Here is a 15,395-nt window from a genome sequence, read left to right on the forward strand (position 1 = left end):
ACATTATTTAACAATACTGATTAATTTCATTTGACATTTTGTCATTTGTAATAGCTATTATATTTAAAATGTCCCAAACAAAAAATCATATTCCGTTTTAGTTTTACATTTGCTCTTATTAACCAACTTCCTGTTCGGGAAGTCTCAAAATCCAATCGCATTTCAACACGAAAAGATAACTAAAATAAAGTTGATTTGAACGAGTGAAGTGTACGCTGTATATAGTCAAGATGAAAGCGTGGCGCGTATATCTGCTGATGTCTCTGCTTCTTGCTGTTGCTTTCGCAGCAAAAAAGACCGTTGACGAAGATGAAGACGATGACGAGGAAGATGGGAAAGTAGAAGACGACGAGGAGGAGGTAGAGCGAAAAGAAAAAGACAAGTTTAAGAAGAAAAATATCCGAGACTATGATGAAGCGGACTTGGAAAGACTCTATGATCAATGGGAGGTAAAGCATTCATTTCCCCCGATTTGTATGTGTGACATTTTATGAAACGAACCTAAAAGCGTATGTATTTGCAAGACAGATGTGGGCCGATACATTTAAAGGGAATACAGGGGGGAGGGGCGTGGGAAGCGTCAGGCGCAGCCATGGGTAGTTCACGAACAATTATATTCAGGAAACGGTCGTTTATGTTTCATATGACATTTATTCAATTTATCCAATCGCACAGCATATAGTGTCATGTGTTTACAACTACCTAACAAAGAATGTTTGATGTACGCATTAATTGTGGGAGGGGGCATCATGGTGTACGTGCTTAGTTTGTCATACACAAATGCACTCTCAGTGTGCGTAATAGCCACTGGCCCACTAGCCCGTGGCTAGTAAAAGTCCAGTTGTACCAGTAAATCTCCAGAGTCACGGCCCGACTGGCTAGTGAATTTTCATGGGATCATTTTGTAAAATATATATCACTCTCTCCGACTTGTTATGTTATAATACAATTTTAAATCATGCAAGATTATAGCTTGATAAAAATGTTCATCTTATTAGCAGCTAATGATGACCCGGGTCTACTAGTGAATTACTTTGTGGGCTAGTAACTTTCAGGCATAGCTAGCCTGACAGGCTATCAAAATTTGGAAACTATTTCACACGCAGTTCACCCTGTGTGTCCAAGTAGATGAGGAATCATCATTGCTCAATTTACACTGAGCTACTGATTGATTGTGGCTCAATGGTTCAATTTCACTGAATGTCCCTGATCACCTGCCAATTACACACACACCAGGATGCACAGGAGGGCAAAGTCCCACTATGTTTAAAGTATGTCATGAACAAAACGTAATGAATTTGCTTGGATACATTCGGTCTTGTTACAGCTCCACAATGTTTAAAGTATGTCATGAACAAAACGTAATGAATTTGCTTGGATATATTCGGTCATGTTACAGCTCCACAATGTTTAAAGTATGTCATGAACAAAACGTAATGAATTTGCTTGGATATATTCGGTCATGTTACAGCTCCACAATGTTTAAAGTATGTCATGAACAAAACGTAATGAATTTGCTTGGATATATTCGGTCATGTTACAGGTCCACAATGTTTAAAGTATGTCATGAACAAAACGTAATGAATTTGCTTGGATACATTCGGTCATGTGACAGCTCCACAATGTTTAAAGTATGGTCATGAACAAAACGTAATGAATTTGCTTGGATATATTCGGTCATGTTACAGCTCCACAATGTTTAAAGTATGTCATGAACAAAACGTAATGAATTTGCTTGGATACATTCGGTCATGTTACAGCTCCACAATGTTTAAAGTATGGTCATGAACAAAACGTAATGAATTTGCTTGGATATATTCGGTCATGTTACAGCTCCACAATGTTTAAAGTATGTCATGAACAAAACGTAATGAATTTGCTTGGATACATTCGGTCATGTTACAGCTCCACAATGTTTAAAGTATGTCATGAACAAAACGTAATGAATTTGCTTGGATATATTCGGTCATGTTACAGCTCCACAATGTTTAAAGTATGGTCATGAACAAAACGTAATGAATTTGCTTGGATACATTCGGTCATGTTACAGCTCCACAATGTTTAAAGTATGTCATGAACAAAAACGCGTAATGAATTTTTTTTTTAGAAAACAGCTCCACAATGTTTAAAGTATGAATTTGCTTGGATATATTCGGTCATGTTACAGCTCCACAATGTTTAAAGTATGTCATGAACAAAACGTAATGAATTTGCTTGGATACATTCGGGTCATGTTACAGCTCCACAATGTTTAAAGTATGGTCATGAACAAAACATAATGAATTTGCTTGGATACATTCGGTCAATTTGCTTGGATATATTCGGTCATGTTACAGCTCCACAATGTTTAAAAGTATGGTCATGAACAAAAAGCGTAATGAATTTGCTTGGATACATTCGGTCATGTTACAGCTCCACAATGTTTAAAGTATGGTCATGAACAAAACGTAATGAATTTGCTTGGATATATTCGGTCATGTTACAGCTCCACAATGTTTAAAGTATGGTCATGAACAAAACGTAATGAATTTGCTTGGATACATTCGGTCATGTTACAGCTCCACAATGTTTAAAGTATGGTCATGAACAAAACGTAATGAATTTGCTTGGATATATTCGGTCATGTTACAGCTCCACAATGTTTAAAGTATGGTCATGAACAAAACGTAATGAATTTGCTTGATATATTCGGTCATGTTACAGCTCCACAATGTTTAAAGTTCCACAATGTTTAAAGTATGTCATGAACAAAACGTAATGAATTTGCTTGGATACATTCGGTCATGTTACAGCTCCACGATGTTTAAAGTATGTCATGAACAAAACGTAATGAATTTGCTTGGATACATTCGGTCATGTTACAGCTCCACAATGTTTAAAGTATGGTCATGAACAAAACGTAATGAATTTGCTTGGATACATTCGGTCATGTTACAGCTCCACAATGTTTAAAGTATGGTCATGAACAAAACGTAATGAATTTGCTTGGATATATTCGGTCATGTTACAGCTCCACAATGTTTAAAGTATGTCAAGAACAAAACGTAATGAATTTGCTTGGATATATTCGGTCATGTTACAGCTCCACAATGTTTAAAGTATGTCATGAACAAAACGTAATGAATTTGCTTGGATATATTCGGTCATATTTACAGCTCCACAATGTTTAAAGTATGTCATGAACAAAACGTAATGAATTTGCTTGGATATATTCGGTCATGTTACAGCTCCACAATGTTTAAAGTATGTCATGAACAAAACGTAATGAATTTGCTTGGATACATTCGGTCATGTTACAGCTCCACAATGTTTAAAGTATGTCATGAACAAAACGTAATGAATTTGCTTAGATACATTTGGTCATGTTACAGCTCCACAATGTTTAAAGTATGGTCATGAACAAAACGTAATGAATTTGCTTAGATACATTCGGACATGTTACAGCTCCACAATGTTTAAAGTATGGTCATGAACAAAACGTAATGAATTTGCTTGGATACATTCGGTCATGTTACAGCTCCACAATGTTTAAAGTATGTCATGAACAAAACGTAATGAATTTGCTTGGATACATTCGGTCATGTTACAGCTCCACAATGTTTAAAGTATGTCATGAACAAAACGTAATGAATTTGCTTGGATACATTCGGTCATGTTACAGTTTTGTAGCAGTTGCCCCTATTACAAAATGCCAAGATCCATTTTGCAGAGTTGCCTCCCTTAATTTGTTAGGATTTGCTATCTTTTTTGTTCAAATCACATGTTTATTATGATCCTTGACTTATTCGCTTTATCATTTGAAATACTAATCTTTTCACTGTTGAAATTAAATATAGCTCAATGTAAGTTTCACAACAAAAAGTCCTTATTATTGTCTGTTATACTTGTTAAGCATTAAAGATTTAAGAGATCCATAGATTAATATGTAGGAGCAAATTTCAAGAACCCCATAAACCCCTAAATTTCAAACACTGTGAACATTATCCAGAACAACAACAAACACTTTACAAATATGAGTAGCTATCTATATGTCAAGTATAATCTCATTTCTGAACTTTGATTCTCACTCGGGCAATACAACATTTCGCACTCGTTTCTTATAAGTCGTATGACACACTTGCTCGTGTAATAATTTCTTTTGTTATTCATTTTATTCATGTGCATTTGTGCAGTACAACACGGTAAGCAATTGTGACTGCCCAGTTCATAGACGTCAGGTTCAATTGTTTAATGACGTCACAGACGATGAAACACAGAAACAATGGTTGCTAGGCAAAAGTAATATGTGCACATATGCACATATGATATTTATGACACTGGTTATGTTTCACCATATAGATAATAAAAAAAAGTATGTATATCAAATGCATATACCTATAGTGTGGACTCAATTTCATTGGTAGTTTTATCTTTGATTGGTCAGTGAGTCAAATATATAACAGTTTTATATAACATATAGATAACACAACTGTATCAAGGTTACTGAATGTTTTCAACCAAAAATATCAAGGAAATTTATCTATTCATTTCTTGCTATATTTCTAATGTGTTACATATGTTGCAGTGCTCATGAAATAATTCATTCAAAGCGTGCTATATCTGAAATTGGATATATAAGCTGCAGCTTTTTTCACAAAGAACTATTTGAGATATGGATATGGCTGATCTGAGATGAGACACTAAATGCTTAATGATGTTTCGTGTTGGTCTCTGATTCGCTGGAAATTTAGTCCACTGAATTTTTAATATCAGTTTATGTTATGGTCTCAGATTACACCTGAAGAAGTAAGGCAATCTGTTTAAGTTGAACAGTTTCAGATAAGCTTGAGAGACTATGTCAATATTTATTTGAATTTGAAACTTAAGTCTCCTTTTAGAGGACATTTATTGAAATGCATCAATAATAATGATCTTATTTTCTTTAAAAAAGAGGTGTTGTATCATTTTGTTTTAATATTGCATTCAACAAAATAAAAATAAAAAATATAAAAAATTAAAATATCTAGAAATCTGGAAACTTGGGAAATGTGTCAAAAAATATAGATCCCAGTTTCTTTAAATAAGAGGTGTTGTTTTTATGTTGTAGTCAATGAAATAATAAAAACCTAAAAAGAATTACAATATCTCTAAATCTGTAATTGAGCTTGGAAAATATGTCAAAAGTAAAGATCCCATTTTCTTAGATAAGAGGTTTTGTATCATTTTGTTTTTATATTGCATTCAATAAAAGAATAAAAACCTAAAAAAAAATGTAAAATATCTAACCAAAAACTTCTAACGTTAGTTTGATTGCGATATTATTTATATGAATGTGACAGATTGGGAATTGTTTTAATTTCTAAATCAGGACTACCTTAGACATACAGATTTGTGGAGGCATCAGTGGCTGATTGGTTTAGGTGCTTCCAGATGATAGGCAGCCTCACTCTGAGGGTATGCAGGGATTAACAGGACGCAAATTCCTGCATCCTATACGCATACAAAATTGACAATGGACGCAATTAAATTAAATTGGGTTTAACGTCGTGCTGGAGAATATTTCGCTCATATGACGACATGCATGCATGTGTATGTGTATGTGCAGCTGCTTGTACTAGCCCAGACTAAAGCTGGTTTTATAGTGCTAGCCCACTGAGATACCATGCCGCAGTGAAGCATGAATACCCCACTCAGACACATTATACTGACTCCGAGCCGACCAGTCCTTGTTGTACCCATTAATGCCTAGCGCCAGACAGGGTCAACGAGTGTGATGACTTTCAGCTTTCCGCGAGTCAAGCAAGGTCTAATACTATTGTGACAGAGGCATTAGCATTGTGACATCATAACTGTAAACCAGTAATAACATTGTAAAATTATTAAACAGTGGTATCTTCAACGGGTGAGTAATGAATACCAATACCACTTTGGAGAAATCTCAATGGTGCTGACATACAAGAAATATCAGCACAGCAAATCTGGGATTTAAACTCACGATAGGGCTCGATTTAAGAGATGTTAACCCACTTGCACCGGGTGCAATCTAAGATAAAAACCTCGTTGGACCAACCAAATCCAGTTGCACTGCATTTATTGCAATATGTAGGTGCAATTATTTAGATGTTTTATTCAGAAGTTTACCCACTCAAAAATTGACTTGCACCTGGTGGAAGTTAGATTAATAACTAGGTTGCACTTTGTAATATTGGGTTTCACCAGTGCAAATAACACTAAATCGAACCCTAAACAATCATAATCTCCCGACACACCTAAGGGACATAACTTTGCAAAGATATGACTGGGCCTTTCCATGCCCCCAAATAAGTCCATAAAGTCAGTTTTGCAGGAAAGTTGTACAAAAATCATTATCACAATTAGATTATAAAATACTTTTGTAAAGAAAAAACTAAAGATAGGATATCATGATATGCATCGAATCAAATTGTATCGTTCCAAGATATCGTGATACATATCATTTGGTGAGATTTCTGTATTGTTGCACCTCTAATCATTATACAGAAATTATGGAACAGTTGACACTTTTTTTTTCTTTTTTAGCAAAAATGTATTCTTATGGGATTTTCTATGTCAGGCAACTAAAATGAACAAAATATTTCAGAGATATTCTGAAATTAAGGTCCTTTGATATCATGGTTATCATGAAATGAATGTTGCTGGCAATAAGTAAGCAAAACATATCAAGTCTGACTGTTGCAAAATTTTACAGTGATCAGTATTTTAAAGTAACACTCAATGAGTCTTTGTCGCAAGAGGCGACTAACGGGATCGGGTGGTCAGGCTTGCTGGCTCGGTTGACACATGCCATAGGTTCCCAATTGTGCAGATCGATGGTCATGCTGTTGATCACTGGATTGTCTGGTCCAGACTCAATTATTTACAGACCGCTGGAATATATATTGCTGGAATAATGCTGAGTGCGGCGTAAAACTAAACTCACTCACTTTGTTGTATACATGGTATCTTTGATTTGGACAGTTAAGATTCAGGGTATCCCTAGATTAAGGGAGCGGTGTGGTAGCCTCATGGTTAAAGCCTTCATTCATCACGCTGAAGACTCAGGTTCGATTCCTCACATGGGTACAATGTGTGAAGTCCATTTCTGGTGTCCCCCACCATGATATTGCTGGAATATTGCTAAAAGTGGCGCAAATCTAAAAATCACATAGATAGGGATCTGAAACCAAAAGCTGAAGGAACATAAAACACTCTCTTGTGTTGAACTATGATTAATGTGATTACGTCAGACTCATAATTGCTTCATATGTATTAAGAACACATTGTTCTATTCTGAACTGCGGTGAGATGAACAAAGCTGTATCTTTCCCCGTAGCACGGGGCTTTGATGCTGCCAGTCAAAAATCAATTCAGGATTATAAATATTTTATAATAAGAGCCAAATCTTGTGGTAGAAGTGGAAATGTCAAGGTTGAAACTGTTTCTGTCAACTTGTGACATATCAGACTTGTCTGTGTATCAGAGTCATTGATTTTCAACAGCCATATGTGTCCTATTCTTATGATACCAAAGGCCCGTGAAGATCCTGGAAGTCTGGGCTTGCCCAGTTTAACCCCGGTATAGTCTGGGACAGGGGTATACTCTGGCCTACTACACGGGTTAGAATTGATCTTCAGTAACCCATGCTTGTCGTAAGAGGCAACTAACGGGATCAGATGGTCAGACTTGATGACTTGGTTGACACATGTCATTGGTTCCCAATTGTGTAGATCGATGCTCATGCTGTTCATCACTGGATTGTCTGGTCCAGACTAGTTTATTTACAGACCGCTGCCATATAGCTGGAATATTGCTGAGTGTGGTGTAAGACTAAACTCACTCACTGATGAATCACAATTTCTTAATATTCTAATATGTTGCCATAGTTACCAGACTTGGATATTTTGATTCTATGTTTAAGATCAGTTACAGGTTGCAAATAAATTGTGTACTTTGTCCCCCTCAGTTATGTTTCTTGGAGATTTAGCCCTGTTCAGTGGCAGACAAGAAATATCTTGTACAACAGATCAAAGCAGTTCATTTCATTAATCACAGAAACAAAAGTATATCAATTTCATATTGCTGAAAGCAGTGTAACAGAAACTGAAAGACTGAATGAATGAATGGATCATACAGTTTTGGCATTCATGCATAAGTTTTTACATGTACTCTGGAGCGGTGTGGCAGCCTTATGGTTAAAGCGTTGGCTCGTCACGCCGAAGACCCGGGTTCGAATCCCCACATGGGTACAATGTGTGAAGCCCATTTCTGGTGTCCCCCGCCGTGATGTTGCTGGAATATTGCTAAAAGCAGCGTAAAACCAAACTCAGTCAGTACATGTACTCTGCTGCACTGGCTAATGTAAAGATGTGCAACATCGGGAAGTATTTTGTATCTGGTTATACATATGGTGGGGTAGCCTATTGGTTAAAGCATACACTTGTCACTCCGAATACCCGGGTTTGAATTTCCACATTGGTCTGTTGCTTTGCTTGAATATTACTAAAAACAGTTTAAAACCTTATCAGGGCTCGATTTAGTGTCTTGTTATTTGCACTGGTGAAACCCAACATTACAAAGTGCAACCTAGTTATTAGTCAATATGGCACTAGGTGCAAGTCAATTTTTTATTGTGTAAGCTTCTGAATAAAACATCTAAATAATTGCATCTACATATTGCAATAAAAGCAGTGCAACTGGATTTGGTTGGTGCAACTGGAATTGGTTGGTCCAACTAGGCTTTTATCTTAGATTGCACCTGGTGCAAGTAGGTTACATCTCTTAATCGAGCCCTGCATATTCACTTACTCCTTAACCTCCCAGAATACCCCATGACCAGTGGTTAAGGTTTTTGCTCATCAGGCTGAAGACCCAGATGATTTCCCACATGGCCACAATGTCCCCCACGGTGATATTGCTGGAATATTGCTAAAAGAGGTGTAAAACTAAACTCACTCACTCACTCTTGTTGACCAGGAGGATGAGGAGCCTCTACCAGAGGACGAGCTGCCAGAGTGGAAGAGGAAACAGAAAGGCATCGACATGTCGAAGCTAGACATGAGCAACCCTGAAAAGTTGATGCAGCAGACCAAGAAGGGGAAGTCTCTCATGATGTTTGCCACTGTCGCAGGTAGTGTTGGGAATTGGTTAAAATCTCATAATTGATGATTGGTTCATTAATAATAATAATAATAATGTGGGTATTTATATAGCGCTACATCCAGGTACTAATACCCGCTCGTGGCGCTACAATACTATAGGAGAAAGAAAATAGTTAAAACTATTTACAGAGAGACAATTGAACATAGAAAGTCTAGTAATAGGCAAGATGAAAAAAGTGGGTTTGTAGAGACGATTTAAATGTGTCCAAAGATTCAGCATTCTTGATGTGAGTGGGCAAGTTGTTCCAGAGACTGGCGGCTGCGTGTTGGAATGATCTTTTCCCATAGGATGAGAGTCGAACTTTAGGAATGACAAGTAGATGGTGATTCTGGGATCGTAATTACAACCGATAAATCATCAAAAATAATTGGTTAGCGTCATGCATCAAATTTTCCTGGTTATGTTTGCTAATGCACCAAAAATAAAGAATAAACATGTAGTTCTTTTGAGTGTTTTGCAAATTGCACAAAATGCATTTGCAAATGTTACATCTTTAACTTATGAGTAGTATGTTAGGACCATAAGATAAATTCAATACTGACTTGGAACGAGCTGGTAGTGCTTATGATATGTAACAGACAAAACCAACCTTGTGAAAAATATTGTTTAAGCAAGCAAGTGTTCCAAAATTGTTTGTGTTCGATTATGAGAAAACATGATCGATTGCTTGGTCGATTAGTCACCGCGCCTATACTGTAAGACCAATCTTTGATTATCTCAATTAACCGGACTACCACTAGTAACAGGTCAGTATCACAGCCCTTATACTGTAAGAGCAATCTTTTGTACGCTCCAGAAATGTTCCATACATGAAGCAGACTATGTCTGTTCCTTTCTTTTGCATTAAGGGGCGGTGGGATAGCCTAGTGGTTAAAGTGTTCGCCCTGTCTACCTGGGTACAATGGGTGAAGCTCATTTCTGGTGTCCCCTGCTGTGATATTGCTGGAATATTGCTGAAAGTGGCATAAAAACTCACTCACTCACTCACTCACTCACTCACTCACTCACTCACTCACTTTCACTCACTCACTGGATGTTTCTGTACACAGGCAACCCGACAGAGAAGGAAACGGAGAAGATCACCGGTTTGTGGCACAGCAGCATGTTCAACGCCAACATGGAGATGCAACGGTAGGTGGATCTCATTGGGTCCAGTGTACAACACCAGCCTTGTGAACTGTACAGAACCCATGCCTTGTGTACAGTGTACAACCCATGCCTTGTGTCCAGTGTACAACCCATGCCTTGTGTCCAGTGTACAACCCATGCCTTGTGTCCAGTGTACAACCCATGCCTTGTGTCCAGTGTACAACCCATGCCTTGTGAACTGTACAGAACCCATGCCTTGTGTCCAGTGTACAACCCATGCCTTGTGTCCAATGTACAACACCAGCCTTGTGAACTGTACAGAACCCATGCCCTGTGTCCAGTGTACAGCACATGCCTTGTGTCCAGTGTACAGCCCATGCCTTGTGTCCAGTGTACAACCCATGCCCTGTGTCCAGTGTACATCCCATGCCTTGTGTCCAGTGTACAGCCCATGCCTTGTGTCCAGTGTACAACCCATGCCTTGTGTCCAGTGTACAACCCATGCCTTGTGTCCAGTGTACAACCCATGCCTTGTGAACTGTACACAACCCATGCCTTGTGTCCAGTGTACAACCCATGCCTTGTGTCCAGTGTACAACCCATGCCTTGTGTCCATGCCTTGTGTCCAGTGTACAACCCATGCCTTGTGTGCAGTGTACAACCCATGCCTTGTGTCCAGTGTACAACCCATGCCTTGTGTCCAGTGTACAACCCATGCCTTGTGTCCAGTGTACAACCCATGCCTTGTGTCCAGTGTACAACCCATGCCTTGTGTGCAGTGTACAGGTGTCCAGTGTACAACCCATGCCTTGTGTCCAGTGTACAACCCATGCCTTGTGTCCAGTGTACAACCCATGCCTTGTGTCCAGTGTACAACCCATGCCTTGTGTCCAGTGTACAACCCATGCCTTGTGTCCAGTGTACAACCCATGCCTTGTGTCCAGTGTACAACCCATGCCTTGTGTCCAGTGTACAACCCATGCCTTGTGTCCAGTGTACAACCCATGCCTTGTGTCCAGTGTACAACCCATGCCTTGTGTCCAGTGTACAACCCATGCCTTGTGTCCAGTGTACAACCCATGCCTTGTGTCCAGTGTACAACCCATGCCTTGTGTCCAGTGTACAACCCATGCCTTGTGTCCAGTGTACAACCCATGCCTTGTGAACTGTACAGAACCCATGCCTTGTGTCCAGTGTACAACCCATGCCTTGTGTCCAGTGTACAACCCATGCCTTGTGTCCAGTGTACAACCCATGCCTTGTGTACAGTGTACAACCCATGCCTTGTGTCCAGTGTACAACCCATGCCTTGTGAACTGTACAGAACCCATGCCTTGTGTCCAGTGTACAACCCATGCCTTGTGTCACCATGTACAAGACTCAGGTTATTGCCCCACTGTACAGAAACCATGCCTTGTGTCCAGTGTAGAACAGATGTTTTTCCTTTAAGACATATAAACATTGACTTCTCAGGCCCAAGCTTCAGCCAGTTGGCATGGTCAGCATCTTCAGACCATGACAATCGGCATGGTCAGCACCAGACATAGTCATATCATATCGCACCACAGGGCACCAATGTTATCTGACAAAGTTGAACTTAGATGCTTTACAAATTCACTATTCTTTATGATGGTGATGATGATGACATTGATTATAATTATGATAAGGCCAGACCAATTTTATTTCTTGTTTAAAGGATTTTGGTCCTCAGAAAACCTATAGGCAGGAGGAAAATAAAAATAGAAAAATCACCAAACAAGTTTTTCTTTTAAATACTTAAATTATTTTACTTTTTGTCAATTCATGAAGTGTATATGGGGCAAAACCCATCTAAAAACAATTCCGGCAAGTTTACACTTTGGACAATGAAACATAAGAATTTTATTTTTCTTATTTCTTTTTTAGCGGGGATAATTAAGTTTTAATTTTTTCTTATTCTTGAAAACATACGACAGAAGCGGATCCATAAAACAAGAAATAAAATTGGTCTTATATGATGCTTTTGATTTTTTTGTGATTTTTGATGATCATCATTATTGTGATGTCGATGATGATGATGATGACTGCCACCTGTTTCAGGTAATGCGGGGGGCAGCAACCGTGTGTTGTTCATGGTGTCGTCGGACGGGCAAAGCATGGACGGAAGGACTTCCTGGTGCAACAGGACAACTGTGAGGAGGTGACCATCGAAGGGACAGAACTACCCCCCGGGAAGGGGCCCCCAAGAAGGTGAGCTGGGTTGAGGGGTGAGATTCTCATCTGGGATGCAATACCCATTATCATAAAAACTTTGGGGATGTAGTAAATAAACATTAAAGCAAATATACCAGCAGGACTGCATTTCCTCGTGATATTTATGATTTTAAACTTATCCCATCTCACGATTTGCATTTCTCTCTCTCTTGTTTTCGGCGCTGAGTGGTACGCGAATGAGAACTTTTCCTTTAGGCCTCTCTTGTCCATACTGCCCGTGTTCCCCTAGGCTGCTGTCTTTATAGGACAGGTCCCTAGTCCCTGGCTAAGCTGCAGCGTGAATTGATTAATTACCCATCAAAAAATAATACTCTTTTGCGACGCGGTCACTGTAGCTGTCTAATAGGATTTGCCAGGTGGAGAGGACATCCTCATCAGCAGTTCTAACATATGTTAATTTGGATTAGGATTTCAATTCACATTGTAATTGCATTGTACATGAATAATTTGTCATTATACATCAATACGCCGCTTTTACTTGTTTTTTATCCATAGGCCAATCGGAGGCCTACTTTTATCCTGAACGCATCTCGAGTGTAACCAAAATGTCCTGATAACACCGGGTTTGACTGTATTCCAGCAATGATACGACGTGGGACACCTGAAATGTAGCCTGCACACATATGGTGAATCAAACATCGGTCTTAGGCATGACTTCACTGACAAAGTGGTCTGGAGAATCCGGGCAGGAACGGAATTGTGAAATATCAGTCTATTGTTCCTTAGACCCATCATGACCTACTGTGGCTTCAATCTGGGCGGTGGGTAGCCTAGTGGTTGTAAAGCGTCACTTCATCAATTCATTACAGACCCGTCTCGATTCCCTCACACGGGTATATAATGTGAAGCCCATTTCTTATGACCCCTACAGATATTGCTGGAATATCGGCAAAATCGGGCGAAAACCCAAACCTACCTACCTACTCCATACAAAAAGAGACAACTTTACATTGCGTCTTTGTTTATAGGCCGACGACAAAAAGAAGGTATCTCCATAAGAAGACAGAGAAGAAGAAGAAAAAGGACCTTATCTGTGAAGATGATCCATCACCTTGGCAGCGGTGATGCTTGTGGTCGAGAATACATGCTGACTGAATGTAGTTTTGTCCTAACAGAATCAGCATTACGAGGTGGAAGGATACATGGCTGTGTGTTATCTGTTGATGTTCTCATGGCGAGGTGAAGTATGAACTTTCCTCGTGAAAAGATGCAATATTTTTTTATGGTTGAATTAAATGTGTGTGATTGTTGTTGCTGTGGGATGTTCAATATAATCATTGGACAATTTTGTTCATGAGAATCCATTTATGGTTAAAAGCCAAAATCGTTCAGGTTGGTAAGGTAAATAACCTAGAAATCAAAATATTTTGTTCATTTTCTCCTTGAATTTTAGTTAGTTACATGATTCATCCTCAGATTCAGCAACTTGCTCTGCTTTGAACCATTCAGCTGGTTTTATCCCCTGCCATATGAGTATTTTATGGCTATTGATCTGGGATTGATAGCAATTCTATGATAATATAACCACTATTTTTCATATTTAATCATTTTCTAAATTTCTTGAGTGTTTTAATTTTTAAAAAAGCCTGGCTTTAACTTTAATGTTGATTTTTCTCAGTATAATTTTCAAATAGGATTTAAATAGTTATGCCTGCAATACACTGATACAAATGTATGTGTTTATGCTGGAAATCTCTAGCTCAAAATCACCGTGCAGGGGTAGCCTAGCTGCTGAAGTGTTCATCATTGTCCCAATGAAGACCCAGGTTCTACATTCCCCAAATGGGTACAATGTGTAAGCCATTTCTAAATTGTCCCCTGCCATGATATTGTTGGAATATAGCTAAAAGCGTTATTACAAACCACACTCATTCTCTTAGTTCAAAACTACACTAAAAATTAATGTCTCAGAAATCACTTGTCAAGCTTTGGCCATGTACATTGTCAATATATATGTCTCAAAAGCGTTCACAACCCAACAATGAAAAATGTTGCAAAGATGGCCTGTTAAACTAAAACAGATGTCTTTGGATAAGTCCAAAATCCACAGGGAGGTCTGATATCTGGACCTTTGTGTATTGGGGAGCATGGATTACAGATTGTGCCCTGGAACGTAAATATTGTTACACTCTGTTGTTCTAATTGAGATGTTTATGTTTTAAAGCATGACCTCTGATGTAAGGTCAATCTCTAGGAAGGGGTAGCTGTGAAATTTTAGATGTACGGTTTGTAGCCCACAAGATTTACTAAGGCCCAAAAAATAATTGTGTGTGTTTACAGTTTCTCGGCCGAACCCATCACATACTTCACAACCCTAAACTTTTTTTGAAAGACAGCTGCAAACATTTTGCTACTCAAGAAGTATGTCCTCCCCACTGAAATTTGGGGGCGATGCACTCGCGAACCTGTGCTCTACTTCCCGCAGTTTTTCATAAAATGTTAAAATTTAGAAAAGTGTTGTTGCTTCCAGTTATTAAAATCTTTTAAACCGCCACACTCTTTCTTTGGCAAATTGGTTTTACAGATATTACGTGAAAACCATGGATTTTGTTTAGAAAAATGCGAACAGGTGCATTTAAAAGTATAAGAAAAAAAAGATCCCTACTCAGACCTGTTTCCTATTATTCTCATTCACTCAAAACACACATGGTTTTTGTGCTAACCGGCGATGGCAATTAGTCATGAATTGCAGATAATGTGATTCACGCTCAGCTTTGAACTATTCACACATTTCTGCAGCTGCGAATCATGTCTGCTACAGGTGACATGCTGATCTATGTTGGCCTTCTGGCTGCCATTCCACAAAACAATCGGTGAGTTCCTGAATATTCTTCAAACAATCAGTACTTTCACATGTTATATACACTACATGTTCACAGAACAATAAAATCTGTCCA

General features: G+C 38.6%; 1 protein-coding gene across 1 annotated transcript; it reads left to right on the plus strand.

Annotated features, from left to right (window-relative positions):
* Positions 1–144: 144 nt before the first annotated feature.
* On the plus strand, positions 145–13,563 carry LOC124274734 (LDLR chaperone boca-like). Its single transcript, XM_046710107.1, is given in 6 exon segments — positions 145–449; positions 8,971–9,124; positions 10,206–10,289; positions 12,328–12,384; positions 12,387–12,474; positions 13,467–13,563. Coding segments are annotated over 6 exon segments (699 nt in total). The 5' UTR covers positions 145–230.
* Positions 13,564–15,395: the final 1,832 nt, after the last annotated feature.

This window comes from Haliotis rubra, unplaced genomic scaffold, assembly GCF_003918875.1.
Source record: "Haliotis rubra isolate DU_JTF1 unplaced genomic scaffold, ASM391887v1 Scf194, whole genome shotgun sequence".
Taxonomy (NCBI): Eukaryota; Metazoa; Mollusca; class Gastropoda; order Lepetellida; family Haliotidae; genus Haliotis; species Haliotis rubra.